Genomic DNA, 14286 nt, shown 5'->3' with positions numbered 1-14286 from the left:
CCACTCCCTTGCCCTGGTCCTTGCAGGCTGTGTGACCTGGGGCAAGTCCCTTTACTTCTCTGGTCTCAGGTTCCCAGTTTATAAAAAGGCAAAGGCTACTACCGTTGATGCTGTCAAAACTGCTGCCATGCGTGACAACTGAGATAAAGGACTCACTGGGAAGTATCAGGTGTCACAAGAAAGGGGAAGGGGAGGAGGGGGACTTTTATGTGGTTTAGCCTCAGTTTACCTAAACTGTCAGACTTTCTCCCCTGACTGGAGTGAGCTGGGGTAAGGGGGAGGGCAGAAGGGTGGGGTTCATTAGCATGTACTCCGGGGCTGCAGGAGGTGATGAGGATGGTGAGAAGTAGCCTGGGCTGCAGTGGTTAATCTCCACCCCCTAGTGCCAAGTTCAACACCCCCCAGGCGGGCTGTCTCACGCCTGCTCCTCCTAACAGCCCAGCTGGGGCAAACACAGAGCCCACCTGCAGACTAGCCACTTGTCACCACCTGCTTCAGCCCAGCCCACTCTTTTCCTGCTGAAAACGGGAGGGTTAGGGCAGGGGAAGGGCAAAGGGCAAAGGGCACTCTAGCGATGCAGACAGACCTCCATCTTTGCTTTCTGACGCCTATTGTCTGCCTGCTGATCAAAATCAAGTGATCACCGGTCTATCTGTTGAGTGCCCTCCTATGCCTGGGGTCAGGGGAAGGGAGAAAGTTCCCGCTCAGTACATGCTTGGCCACAGAGAGGTCCCGCTGTCCCCTGAGGACTCCTGTGGCACGGTGGACTGACGTCTGACTTCTGCTTTCCGTTTACAAGACTTCCTAAGCGCACGGAGCTCCCTCTCGTCTGCAGAAGGGTCAGAAGCGGGGGCTCCGGGGCCAGACTGCCCGGCTCCTCCGCCAGCTGTGCGATCTTGGAGCCAGTTGTCCAGACTTTCTGTGCCTCACTTTCCTCATGAGAAATGGGGCTAATCACAACCCCCTTAAAGCATGGTTGTGCGGATTTAAGAGTTGTGGTGCTAGCTGCTATCACTGGAATCCTGTCAGCCTCCAAGCTCACGCCTGCCTCAGGCCTTTTGCACATTCTGTTCCTGTTCCCAGGAATGTCCTTCCGTGAGCTCCTCACGCAGCCCATCGCCACCTCCTTGTCTATGGCCTCCACCGAGGGATCGCTCAGACCTCCTCACTCAGCAGTGCTCCCTGCCCTGGAAATTAACCTGTTCTACTTCCTTCAAAGCACTCGACAGTCACTGAAGTCTGGTGCTGGCTTCTGTGTTTCCTTTAGACGGTGAGTGACCTGAAGGTGAGGAATCGGTTTTGTCCATCCTCTATGGCTGTGGCTGTTACCATGCTCAATAAACACCAGCTGCCTACCTGGGACAGTCACCTGCAGTCAGTGACTTGTTTGTTGGAGAGTGAGACAGCACTCACATCTGTTTCATGGGGTGTAGGACACAAGTGGCAAGAATACCAGTTCCCAGCCTGAGCAACAGGGTGAGACCTCGTCTCTACAAAAAAGTAAAAACATTAGCCGGGTGTGGTGGCATGTGCCTGTAATCCCAGCTACTCAGGAGGCTGAGGTGGAAGGATTGCCTGAGCATAGGAGTTAGAGGCTACAATGAGCCGTGATTGTGCCAGTGCGCTCCAACCTGGGCAACAGAGTGAGAGTCTGACTCGGGGAAAAAAAAAAAAAGCCAGTCCACCCTCTTCTGCCTCTGTTGGTTCTGGTCTCAGAGTAGCTGTGGCTTGACAGACTCCCAGATGTGGCTGATCTTCCCATGCCTTGAACCCAAAGGCTCAAGGACCTCTGATTTCCTGCGTTCCATCTCTGGGCTCATGGACAGGGCAGGCAGGGCCAACTCCCCATTGGCTCACTTCAGGCCTGGCCCACAGGGGTGCTCGGGAGGGACAAGGAAAAGCCCAGCAGAGACCCTTCACATACAGCCTCAGAATGAGGGACCCCTTGTGTGTCTCTTTGCTCCAGGGACCTCGCCAGGGTCACCCATGGATGCACAGGTCTCCAAAGCGCTCTCTGTGTACCAGGGAGAGGACAGGAGGCCAGAGCCATGGAGCAGGTCCTCTGTCCTATTTTCCAGTCCTCCCTGGGCCTACATCTGACTGAGCCCTGTTCAAATGGCAATGTAGGGCTCAGGCCTCTGTAAAGCTCACCCTGTCTACCCCACCTCTAAGGGCTTCCTTGAGAATACAGGTCTCTGACGCAGGGTTTTCTTTTTTTTTTTTGAGTTGGGGTTTCACTCTGTCACCTAGGCTGGAGTGCAGTGGCATGATCACGGCTCACCACAGCCTCAAACTCCTGGGCTCAGGTGATCCTTCCTCCTCAGCCTCCCGAGTAGCTGGAACTATAGGCACGTGTCACCGTGCCTGGTTAAATTTTTTATTCTCAGAGAAGCTATGGCTTGACAGACTCCCAGATGTGGCTGATCTTCCCATGCCTTGAACCCAGCCACTCTGGGGCTGTATGTGAAGGGTCTCTGCTGGACTTTTCCCTGTCCCTCCCAAGCACCCCTGTGGGCCAGGCCTGAAGTGAGCCAATGGGGAGTTGGCCCTGCCTGCCCTGTCCATGAGCCCAGGGATGGAGCACAGGGATGAGGCCTTGAACTCTTGAGCTCAACCAATCTTCTCACTTCGGCCTCTCAGTGTTGGGATTACAGGCGTGAGCCACCACCCGGCCTGACGCAGGTCTTTACATGTGTGGGGTCCTTGTGAGCAAGAGCTGGCCCCTGGATTGGAACAGGGGGGCGCCTGTAGTCCCAGCTACTTGGGAGGCTGAGGCGGAAAGGATCGCTTGAGCCCAGGAGGTTGAGGCTGTGGTGAGCTGAGATCGTTGCCACTGTACTCCAGCCTGGTAACAGAGTGAAACTGTGTCTAGAAATCAAAAAGCAACTAACTCCTAACAGAAGTACGTTTGGGAGAGCAGGTGTCCCAGCGGTCCCTTTAGAGGTCCTGCACATCTGACCACTGCCTGTCATGACAGGGCTTGGGGGAGACCCTTGAGCAGGCCCCCTCGGGCCAAGGCCCTTCCTGGGAACATGAACAGTTTCTGTACCTGCAAACCTGGCTCTGCCCAGAGGGAAACTGGAGGCAGGAAGACCCTTTTTCATAGCTCAGCAGAGGGCCAAGATGCTGGGTTCTCTCCTCAAAGCTGGGGGTTGGGAAGTCCTAGGAAGAGGGATGTAGCCGCCTTGGTCTGGTGGGCAGGTGGAGGCAGGTAGCACCTTGCTCGGGGCGTGCCGGTTCGAGGCCGCCCTCTGCTGGGCACTCCAGGGAAGAGCAACTCCAGGGAAGAGGAGGAGGAAAGGTCTGATAAAGAAAACTTTATTGTGGCTCTGAGGTTGGGCTCTTCTCTCCAGGACCTCCTGAAACCCGAGAGTTGGGGGTGAGGGCTCTTGTGTCATCCCCACAACACCTCTGTCATATTCGGACACAGAGGGGCCAGGTGGGGGGGGTGCCCTGAGCCCCAGCTTAGCCTGGAAAAGGCCCACGCTGCACGGTGGTCTCCGAGGCCCTGGTTCTTCATTTCCTGGGTCCTGACTTCTTGGGTTTCAGTGTGGGTTTGACCTGTGGAGGGAAGGCAGAACTCTAGGGTCCCACCCCCTTCCCCAGCCTGGGCAGCCTCCTCAGAGATCACCCACCTCTCCCGGGGCCAGCCGTCTCATCACTACTCACCTTTCTCACAGGGCTTTTGTCGGTAACACTGGGTCTGAAACAGGGTGGGATGGGGGAGAGCTCAGCTCAATGCTAGTGGCGTGGGCCCTCCCAGTGTCCACCCTGGAAAGTGAGTCCTGGCTAGTTGCTTTCCAGGGATCGATCCCTCTTTTTTTTTTCCTTAGTCAGGGTCTTACTCTGTCATCCAGGCACCATCATGGCTCACCACAGCCTCACCCTCCATCTCAGCTTCCTGAGTAGCTGGGACTGCAGGTATGCACCACTACACCCGGCTTATTTTTTTGATTTTTTTGTAGAGACGAAGTCTTGCTTTGGTGCCTAGGCTGGTCTGCTTCCCAAAGTGCTGTACTTACAGGTGTGAGCCACCGCACTCGGCGCCTGACTCTTTTAAAACAGGGTGGGCTTTTTTTTCTTCTTAGCTTTCTACCTTCCTTCTTTTACTGATCATAGAGGTCTTTTTCATTATAAAAGTAATGTTAGCCAGGCTCGGGGGCTCAGCCTGTAATCCCGCGCCCTGGGAGGCTGAGGTGAGTGGATTGCCTGAGCCCACGGGTTCGAGGCCCGCCTGGGCAACTTGGTGAGACCTCATCTCTACAATAAGTCAAAAGGAGGCGGGCGTGGTAGCACGCGCCTGTAGTTCCAGCTACTCGGAAGGCTGAGGCGGAAGGATCGCCAGAGCCCAGCAGGTCGAGGCTGCGGTGGCCGGAAGCGGCCACTGCACTCCAGTCTGGGCAACTGAGTGAGACTTCGACTCGAAAAAAAAAAAAGTTGCATTCAACTTCAGTGAATTTTTTTGGAGATTTCTTTCAACATGTTTGCCCATTTCATGATGGGTGATTTACAAGCTTGCCTGCCCACACCACGCTGAGTGTTCAGCAGTTTTGGACCAAAACCAGCATGGCCCCCATGCCTCACCCTCCCTATTCAACCTATGCCCTGAGCAACTTTTTTTTTTTTTCCTAGTTAAAAAAAAGTCCTCAGTGGGAAACGGTTTGCCAATGTGGAAGAGGTGAGACACAAACCACAGAAGCACTAAAAGGCATCAAAATTGACGAGTTCAAAAACTGTTTGAGCAATATCTCGATAGGTGTGTTGCCTCAAACAGAGAATACTTTAAAGGTGACTGAAGTTTAAACGTGTAAGAATAAGTACACAGTTTTTATACTTAAATTCTGGGTTTTGGGGTGGTCACCCTCATACGTATACCTCGGCTAAAAGATTCTGGTTACCTCACGTCCTCCTCTTCTTTTTCCAGCTTTTTTTTCTGGGAACCAAAAACGAGCATGTTAGGAGAGTTAGGGCAAGGTTCGGGGCCAGAGCAGACTCCGAGACCCACGAGGCGCCCAGCGGAGCAGCTGGCAGGACTTGGCCTCAGTGGCCTTGGCCTGTCCTGCACGCTCAGCATGGGAGGCCGGGCCCAGGCTCCTGGGGTCCCGTCCCTCTTCAGGGTCACCGTCTCATTTCAAACGGCCACATTCCTTTGCCCACCTTAGCCACACTGGTCAGCTTCTGGGGCAACAGCCTTTTGACTTGTCTGACAGGGGTCTCCTTCTCCAGAGACACGTCTGCATCCTCCTCCTCCTCCTCCTCCTCCTCCTCCTCGTCTTCCTCCTCCTCCACCTCCTCTTCCTCTGCTTCTTCCTCCTCCTCTTCTTCTTCCCAGGTTAGATCTGAACTATCTGCAGACAGCACAGGAAAGGGCAGGGGCAGCGCTTTTGAGCTCCTTCAGGGTCGATGCCCTTCTGTGGCCCCGTGCTCTGTTTTGCTGTGAGGATCGCCTAGAGTTGAAAGTGGCCCGTGACAAGTGGTAGGGCGGCAACCATCCATCCCCTTTCTGGCTCTCCTGACAAAAATGGGAGCCAGGGTGGGGGAGGGGATCCAGGAAAGGTCCACGGAGGGCTGGGGGCAGTAGAACGAGTGCAGAAAGACTCAGAGTTTATTCCCCTCCCTCGACCATGAACACTCGTGGGCTGTCGGGACCCCTCTGCGGAGGGTCTGTCCCAAAAGAATGTGAACCCGATCATCTCATTCTCGCGGAGATCATGGATGGGCTTCAAAGCTAAGGAGAAGCTGTTACTGAAGGAGTTTGGCTAGATGCGGTGACTCACACCTGTCAGTGGTTCTGGCTGGAGAAGGATTCATATTGGCAAGGGGTGGGGCGGAACTGAAAACAGCTGCTTAGGAGTTCAGACCTTATCCTAAGGGAAATGGGAGCTGCCGAGGGTGGTTTTGTTTTGTTTTTGAGTTGGGGTCTCACTCTGTTGCCTAGGCTGGAGTGCAGTGGCACCATCGTGGCTCATGGCAGCCTCGACTTCCTGGGCTCAGGCGATCCTCCCTTCTAAGCCTCCAGAGTAGCTGGGACTCAGGTACCCACCATCACACCTGGCTAATTTTTAAATTTTTTTGTAGAGACAAAGTCTCACTATGTTGTCTAGGTGAGTCTCGAACTAGGTTCAAGCAATCCTCTGACCTCGGCCTCCCAAAGTGTTGGGATTACAGATGTGAGTCACGATGCCTGGCCTTGTTTTGTTTTTGAGACAGGGTCTTGCGATATTGCCCAGGATGGCCTCAAACTCCTGGGGCTCAAGTGCTCCTCCTGCCTCAGCCTCCCAGGTAGCTGGGACTATGGGCATGCCGCTGAGCCTCACTCTGTCAAGGGCTTTTAAGCAAGACAGTACCCTGATACAAGCACCACTGTGCAGAGAAGAGACTAGGGCTCACTTAAAGCATCCCAGACAGCAGATGATGCTTTAAGGGCTTCCTGGTGCAAGATACCAGGCTAAGTGCTTTTCCTAAATATCCCTTTTATTCCTTACAACTACACTTCGAAGGTGAAACCGGGGATAGCCCCACTCTCATGCTACAGGCTGAGGGGCTAAGGCCCACAGAGGATGTGGCAGGGAGGTCCAGAGGATGTGGCAGGGAGGACCAGGACCCTTGCCCGTGACCTTCCAGTCCAGGTTGCTGGTGGTCATCTTGCCTTTGGGTATTTTCTCCAAACATTCCAGAATGCCTCAAGTGTCTGAGTACTTAGCATGTCCCTAGTCCTGTGCCAGGCACTGTACTCTCAGACCTTTCCTATGTCCAAATGTGGACTTACCATAACATTCCTGGCCACTGAGGAACACGGGTCCTGAGCCAGCCCGGAGCTGAAAAGTGACTGGAGGACACAGCTGGAATCCCATCAAGCTGACCTGTAGGTGGAGGAGCAGAGAAGATAGGGTGACTCAGGCCCGGCACTGGGTGGGGGCTGGCCACGGACAGAAAGACTCAGAGTTTATTTCCCTCCCCCAACCACAAACACTCGTGGGCTGCCGGGACCCCTCTGCTGAGGGTCTAAGAAGAACGTGAACCTGATCACCTTATTCTCGCTGAGATCATGGATGGGCTTCAAAGAGGGGAAGCTGTCACGTTAAGAAGTCTGAGCCGGGCTCGGTGGCTCAGTCTGTAATCCCACGCCTTGGGAGGCTGAGGTGAGTGGATTGCCTGAGCCTACGGGTTCGAGACCCGCCTGGGCAACTTGACGAGACCTCATCTCTACAACAAATCAAAAAATTAGCCGGGCGTGGTAGCGCATGCCTGTAGTTCCAGCTGCTTTAGAAGGCTGAGGCAGAAGGATCTCCGGAGCCCAGCAGGTCAAGGCTGCGGTGGCCGGGAGCGGCCACTGCACTCCAGTCTGGGCAACAGAGCAAGACTCCAACTCAAAAAGAAAAAAAAAAAGAAAGAAAAAGAAAAAAGACTGTAACACAACTTTGAAATTAAACATTAAAAAAAAAAAAGTTAGCTAGGCATGGTGGCACACGCCTGTAGCCACGGCTACTTGGGAGGCTGAGATAGAAGGATTGCCTGAGCCCGGGAGATTGAGGATGTGGTGAACCACGATTGTCCCACTGCACTCCAGCCTGGGTGACAGAAAGAGATCATGACTTAGCAACTAAGTAAATAAATGAATAAATGTCTTTCTGCCCCCCAATTCATATGCTGAATTGAATCCCTAACCTCCAATGTGGTGGTATTTGGAAATGGGGGCCTTTGGGAGGTCATTCAGTTTAGATGAGGCCCTGAGGGTGGGGCCCTTGTAATGGGATTAGTGCCATTATTAGATGCTAGAGCACTCTCCCCCGTCCCCACTCCCACAAGATGACTACACAGTGAGAAAGCTGCCACCTGCAAGCCGAGGAGAGAGCCCTCACTCTGCTGCTGAATGTGCTGGCACCTGGATCTCAGGCACCCAACCATGTTGGCACCCTGATGTCAGGCTTCCATCCTTCAGAACTGTGAGAAAATAAACCTCTGCTGTTGAAGTCCCCCGCCTGTGGGGTTTTGTTATGGCAGCCTGAGTCACTGATCAGATGAGAAAAGCAGATGCAAGGTTTGTACGTACAGTACGACTTTTTTTGCCTTGTGTGTAATGGATGGATATACATATGAATAAAGGTTAGGGATATATTAAAGTGCTAACTATAACTGTCTGTGGATAGAAGGTATTTATCTTTCTACTTTTCCAAACTTTGCAAATTTTCTAGAATATGGACAATGGTAACTTATAGTTTTTGAGCTTCTACCACATGCCTGGCACCATGCTAAGCACTTTACTTGCTTTATCTCATTGAAATCCTCATGAGAAGCCCGTGATGGAAGTACTGTTACTTTACAGAGGAGGAAACTGAGGCTCAGAGAGATTAATTTAGAGCTTTTGGCTCAGACAGGAGAAAGACAGGTGAAAATTGAACTCGGTAGCCATAAGTGCCTAGAAGTGCCAGACTGAATGTAACTACATGTTTCTACTGCATGGCTGAGTAGTAAGACAGAAGGAAGAGTCTTTGTGTTTGAAGTGAAGAGGGGCTTGTGTGGGAACTGGTGTGCAACAACTGAAGGGAAATGGATCTGGAAAGAGCCAGGGCTCTGGGCTTTCATAATCACCAGAGGACAGGAGACAAGGCCTTGGGTTTGGGAGGAGGACAGCTGTAACTACCATGTGTAGGCCAGGACGCTCAAAGAGCTGCACCCTTAGTAAGAGGCCCAGAATGAGGACTGGGAACTAACCCCCCCCCTAATAAAAAAACCAAAACCCTCACCACCATTAAAGGAAGATAACAAGGAAGTATGAGTGAGAATAAAAGAAGTCACCCGTGATAGCCTAAAAACCCATATCATTACCTCTCATTCTGCAGTCTGAAATTATTGAGTGGGTATTGCCAAGTCAAGAAATTTGTATACAGTCCCAGGCTTGTGATATTCCTGGGGTAAATGGCAGAAGCAAACACTAAACCACTTTGTTGGGACACTCCCCAAACCCAGACAACACAGAATTCTTTTGGAAAAAAACAAAACTAACTAAAAAACCTACAGATGAGTTCATCATATAAAGTTACAAAACAGGGAAACAATTTTGCTAGAGTCAGCAGAAACCAGATGACTGCAGACTAGACAGCCAAGAATTTAAGAGACTGCCAGTCTAAAAAACTATTAAGTACGTTTGATTAAAACCAAAAAAGGTCGAGTACAGTGGCCTGTAATCCCAGTGCTTTGAGAGGCCAAGAAGGAAAGATCACTTGAGGCCAGCAGTTTGAGGTTACAGAGCTATGATCGTGACACTGCACTCCAGCCTGGATGACAGAGTAAGACCCTGTCTCTTAAAAAAAACAAACAAAAAACCCCCCCAAAAACAGATAAAAGAATCAGACTCATAAGAACAAGACACTATGAAATATGAAAAATGAACCAAATGCAACTTTCTAGACACGAAAAGCAAACCAAAGATAAAAAGCAGAATAAACCAGAAAGAAGCAAGAATTAGTAAGATAGATAGTGCTGTGAGACACAAGATAGGAGGCACAAAGAGTTTTTAAACATACGAAAGAGAGGCAAGACATGGAGGATAGAATGAGAAGGTCCAACACACATCCAATCAGAGAGAACAAAGAGTCAATATTCAAAGCAATAGCCATCAAGAGTTTTCCAGAAATGATCAAAGATATGGATCCTCATAGCCGGGAAACCTAAGCGCCGAACAGATAAATAAAAATAAACCTACACCTGACCATATCATGGTAAAACTGTAGGAAACAAAACCAAAAGAGATTATCTTCAAATAAACCAGAGAGGAAAGACAGATCTCTAAAAAAGAGAATAATGATCAAACAGATTGGGGATTTCAATGGCAATATTGGAAACCAGAAGAAAAACAGCTTTGGAGTTTTGAGGGAAACTCTCTACCTAGAATATAAACACAGCCAAACTATCATGAAGGAATGAGGGCAAAATAACAGTACTTCCAGGCAAAGCCCGAGTGACTTTACTATTCCCACATTCACTAATGCATGTTTCAAAAAGATGATGCATGTTTCAAGAAAGAAGTAGGTGCAAGCAGCAGTGGTGAGCAAACAAATTGGTAGATAAAGGAAACCTGCGTAAGTATTGATTGTAAAATAAAATAGTACTACTAATGTGTAGTGTTGAGGTTAATATCATGTTGGCACTAAAACACTAGCTGATTTAACAACATTTAAGTCTAGGAAGAGAAGAATTAGAAAAGCTCCTTGGATAATTTGGGAGGAAATAAAACCATAATTTTAAACTGTAGGTCAAGTGTGATTGTTAAAAATGTAAGGATAAATGACTGGGCAAGGTGGCTCATACCTATAATCCCAGCACTTTGGGAGGTTGAGACAGGAGGGTTGCTTGTGCCCAGGAGTTCCAGACTAGCCTGGGCAACAAAGAGACCTCATCTCAACAAAAAGTTAAAATAAAAAATAATAGGCCGGGCTCAGTGGCTCAGCCTATAATCCCAGCACTTTGGGAGGTTGAGGTGAGTGGATTGCCTGAGCCCGTGGGTTCGAGACCAGTCCAGGCAACTTGGCGAGAACTCGTCTCTACAATAAATCAAAAATTAGCTGGGCGTGGCAGTGGGTGCCTGTAGTTCCGGCTACGTGGAAGGCTGAGGTGGAAGGATTGCCGGAGCCTAGCAGGTCGACGCTGGGGTGGCCATGAGCCTGCCACTGCACTCCAGCCTGGGCGACAGAATGAGACTCCAACTCAAAAAAAAAAAAAAGAAAAAAAAAGAAAAATAATAATAACCAGGTGTGGTGGCACTTGCCTGTAGTCCAAACTATTCAGGAGGCCTATAGTCCTATCTACAGGAGGCTGAGGCAGGAGGATTGCTTGTTGAGGCTGCAGCGAGCTATGATCATGCCACTGTACTCCAGCCAGTCTGGGCAACAGAGTGGGAACCTGACTCAAGAATAAAAAATAATAAAGGATAACCAATTAAAAATTGGAATGAGATTCTATAACTTTTGAGCCAGTAGAAAAGGGAGAAACTATAATCAATATAATTAAAATAGGAAAAAAATTCAATAAATAAAAAAGCAAAGCAGAAGTAAAAAATACATGTCCCAAATAAATCCAGTTATATCAGCAATCACAATAAAGAGGCAGACTGTACTGACCAGAGAGATTAAAATGAAGTCTAGCTACATAGTGCATACAAAATTCATAACTAAAACATAAGGTATAAGACGTATATACCTAAATCAGAGAGGTTGCCGAGGCCAGCACACAAAGGCCCTGAGGAGGCCGTGGACAACTCTCAGCTCTTATTCGGAGCAAAATGGGAGCCATTACCTAAGTGTTCTAGCAGAGAAGCCACATTATCTGACCTGTGTTTAAAAGGATCTTTCTGGTAGCTGAGTGCAGAATAGACACGAGGCCTGGAAACTTTCTGTAAAGGGCCAGAAGGTGATATTTTAGGTTTGTAAACCATATAGTCTCTGTGAAGACCACTTGACTTGGCTATTATGGAGGGAAAGTACCTATGGATAAGATATAAATGAACGAGTGTGGCTGTGGTCCAATAAATCTTTACTTTCAAAAACAGGCAGCGGGCTACATTCAGCCCCATAGTTTGCCTACCCTGGAATAGACTACAGGGGACCCAAGGTGAAGACAGACCAGTTGGGAGGCCCAACAAGAAAACTAAGCAAGAAGCGTCAGTCACCTGGGCCAGGGTAGCAGGAGGCTGCGAGATGTGGTCTGGGGTAAAATGGGAGGGTAAAGCCAACAGGATTTGCTGGTGGATCAGATCTGGGCATGAGAGAAAGCGGTTTTTATCCTAACTGGAAGAACAGCTATTTATTGGGAGAGGGTCAAGTGGCGGAGGGGAGGGTAGATTAGAGGGAAAAAATCAAGTATTTGGATTTAGACATGTTCCATTTGGAATTTCTGCTAGCTATCTGTTAAATACATTGAGTTGGACATAGGACCTGGAGCTCAAGAGAGAAGCTGAGTTTACAGAAGTAAGTTCCAGAGTCTTCATTTGTGCAGGTGATCTTTAAAGCCACGGGGATGGATGCAATCTCCTAAGAAGTGTGTGTAGACAAAAAATAGGTCTGAGATTTGACAGATGGGTCTCCCAAGCCTTCACGAACAGCTAATCCTAGTGTTAAATTCACTGTTCCGGGGAAGATAAGGGGAGAACACTCTACCCTCTTAATTCACGGTGCTAGTATGCCTTGACACTCAAAAAAGATCATTTATAGGCCAACCTCGCAAGTACATGAGAAAGAAAAGTCACAATATACCCGGGTGCCAAAAAAATGTATACACATTTTAAGTAATGTTAAGAGACGATCACTGTAATCAGAAGTGTCTGGATGCTTATGGTAACCACTTTGAGCACCTCTTGTAATTGCAGAATTCAAATGTGACTTGTATTCATCTTTTGTTATTAGTGTATATTATTACAATATCAATATTTTTTTCCCTTCTTAAAATGGGTATGCATTTTTTTGACACCCTTTATATTTGCAAAGCAAATCTAGAACTTATAATCAAGTAGTGTTTATCTCAGGAATGCAAAGTGGTTCAAATATCATTCTGTTAATATAATTTATCACATTAATGGATTAAAGAACCTAGAATCATATGAACAGAAAAGCATTTGATAAAATATTAACCCTCATTAATATGAACAAAATTTTTAAAAGCAGATTAAGACTAGATGGAGACTTCCTTAACCCGACAAAGTATATTTTCCAAACACTTTATGCTTAGTGGAGAAACATTAGAAGCGTTCCTTTTTTAAAAAATCAGGAAGGAAGTAAGGATGTCAACCCTTATGTTAATCCAGTATTATACTGGAGGTCCTAGCCAGTGCAATAGGATTAAAGGAAAAGAAAAAAATGAGGAAAAGAAAAGAAAGCCACAAACTGCCAGTATTCACAAATGATTATTTGCATAGAAAAATCCAAGCCTGTAATCCCAGCACTTTGGGAGGTCAAGGTGGGAGGATCGTTTAAGGCCAGGAGTTTGAGACTAGCCTGGGCAACACAGACAGACCTCGTCTTTACAAAAATACAAATTAAAAAAAAAAATTAGGCCTGGTGCACTCTAGTCTGGGTGACGGTAGAAAAGGAAGGAAGGAAGGAAGGAAGGAAGGGAGGAAGGAAGGGAGGGAGGGAGGGAGGGAGGGAGGAAGGGAGGAAATCTGAGAAAAAATAATTAGAAACAAGAGAATTTCTAGATACACAACCAAGATGTAGATCCACGGTGTTCCTGTCACTAGCAGTGAATGTACTTTTAGGCCGGGCTCAGCGGCTCAGCCTGTAATCCAGCGCCTTGGGAGGCTGAGGTGAGTGAATTGCCTGAGCTCGCGGGTTCCAGACCCACCTGGGCAACTTGGTGAGACCTCATCTCTACAATAAATAAAAAAAAAAAATAGCCTGGCGTGGTAGCGCATGCCTGTAGTTCCAGCTACTCGGAAGGCTGAGGCGGAAGGATCGCCGGAGCCCAGCGGGTCGAGGCTGCGGTGGCCGGAGCGGCCACTGCACTTCACTCTGGGCGACAGAGTGAGACGCCAACTCAAAAAAAAAAAAAAGTAATTTCAGCAGACAGGTTACCTAACTCGCCCAAGGTCACACAGCTCTAGGAAGGGGTGAGTTGGGCGGGACACAGGGCTCTCAGGCAGCGCCTGCGTGGCCTCCCTGGCATGAATGTACCTCTATAGGTTGAATGCATTTAGACTGTGTCCACCCCCCGCCAGGGGGGACTCTCCTAGCCCGCAGGGGAGCGCACCATGGGCAGGACTGAGGCCTGCAGGGAGGCGATGGTGACGGGCTGCCTCTTCCTGTCCTGGCTTGCTGGGGGCAGGATCTCCACGCGGTTCACCTCCTCTTTGGCTCTCTCCCCCAAGCAGACCTGAGGGGCAGATGGGGGAAACCTGTTGCGGCTGCCGCGACCAGAGAATCCCCCCTGCTGCGGCCTTCGCCGCCTTCGGGGCCACGCACCGTCCGCAGCAGCAGCTTACAGTCCCGCTGTCCCTCCAGCTGGGGCTTGAAGGTCCAAGTCCGCCTCTCCTGACTGAGCTCACAGCCTGCGGAGGGAGACCAGAAGGCGGAGGGGCAGGGAGGCCCCAGAGAGGCTCGGGCCCGCCCTCACCCCGGGGCGGTCACCGGCGGAGGCGCGGCGCGGCGCGGCGGGGCGGGGCTGGCTGGGAGGAGCCCGGGACCCCCACTCACCCCAGAGCACGGTCCTCGCGGCCTTCTCCTCCGAGCTGCTGACGCTGAGGTTCATGGCGCCGCGCAGAGGAGCGGGCGGCCCTGCGACGAGACCCTCGCC

General features: G+C 49.8%; 1 protein-coding gene across 1 annotated transcript; it reads right to left on the bottom strand.

Moving 5' to 3' along the window:
* Positions 1-3432: 3432 nt before the first annotated feature.
* NPM2 (nucleophosmin/nucleoplasmin 2) lies at positions 3433-14269 on the bottom strand. The gene is made up of 8 exons (XM_008070982.2): positions 14187-14269; positions 13956-14041; positions 13744-13866; positions 6770-6863; positions 5158-5348; positions 4899-4933; positions 3670-3703; positions 3433-3561 (listed from the first exon to the last, which is right to left on the bottom strand). Exons 1-8 carry the CDS (start codon positions 14239-14241, stop codon positions 3517-3519), a joined length of 663 nt encoding a protein of 220 aa, XP_008069173.1. The 5' UTR covers positions 14242-14269; the 3' UTR covers positions 3433-3516.
* Between the last annotated feature and the right edge of the window lie 17 nt (positions 14270-14286).

Source organism: Carlito syrichta, unplaced genomic scaffold, assembly GCF_000164805.1.
Source record: "Carlito syrichta isolate Samal-C Ts95f unplaced genomic scaffold, Tarsius_syrichta-2.0.1 Scaffold314086, whole genome shotgun sequence".
NCBI classification, from domain to species: Eukaryota; Metazoa; Chordata; class Mammalia; order Primates; family Tarsiidae; genus Carlito; species Carlito syrichta.
This window is presented reverse-complemented; position numbering and strand designations above follow the sequence as displayed.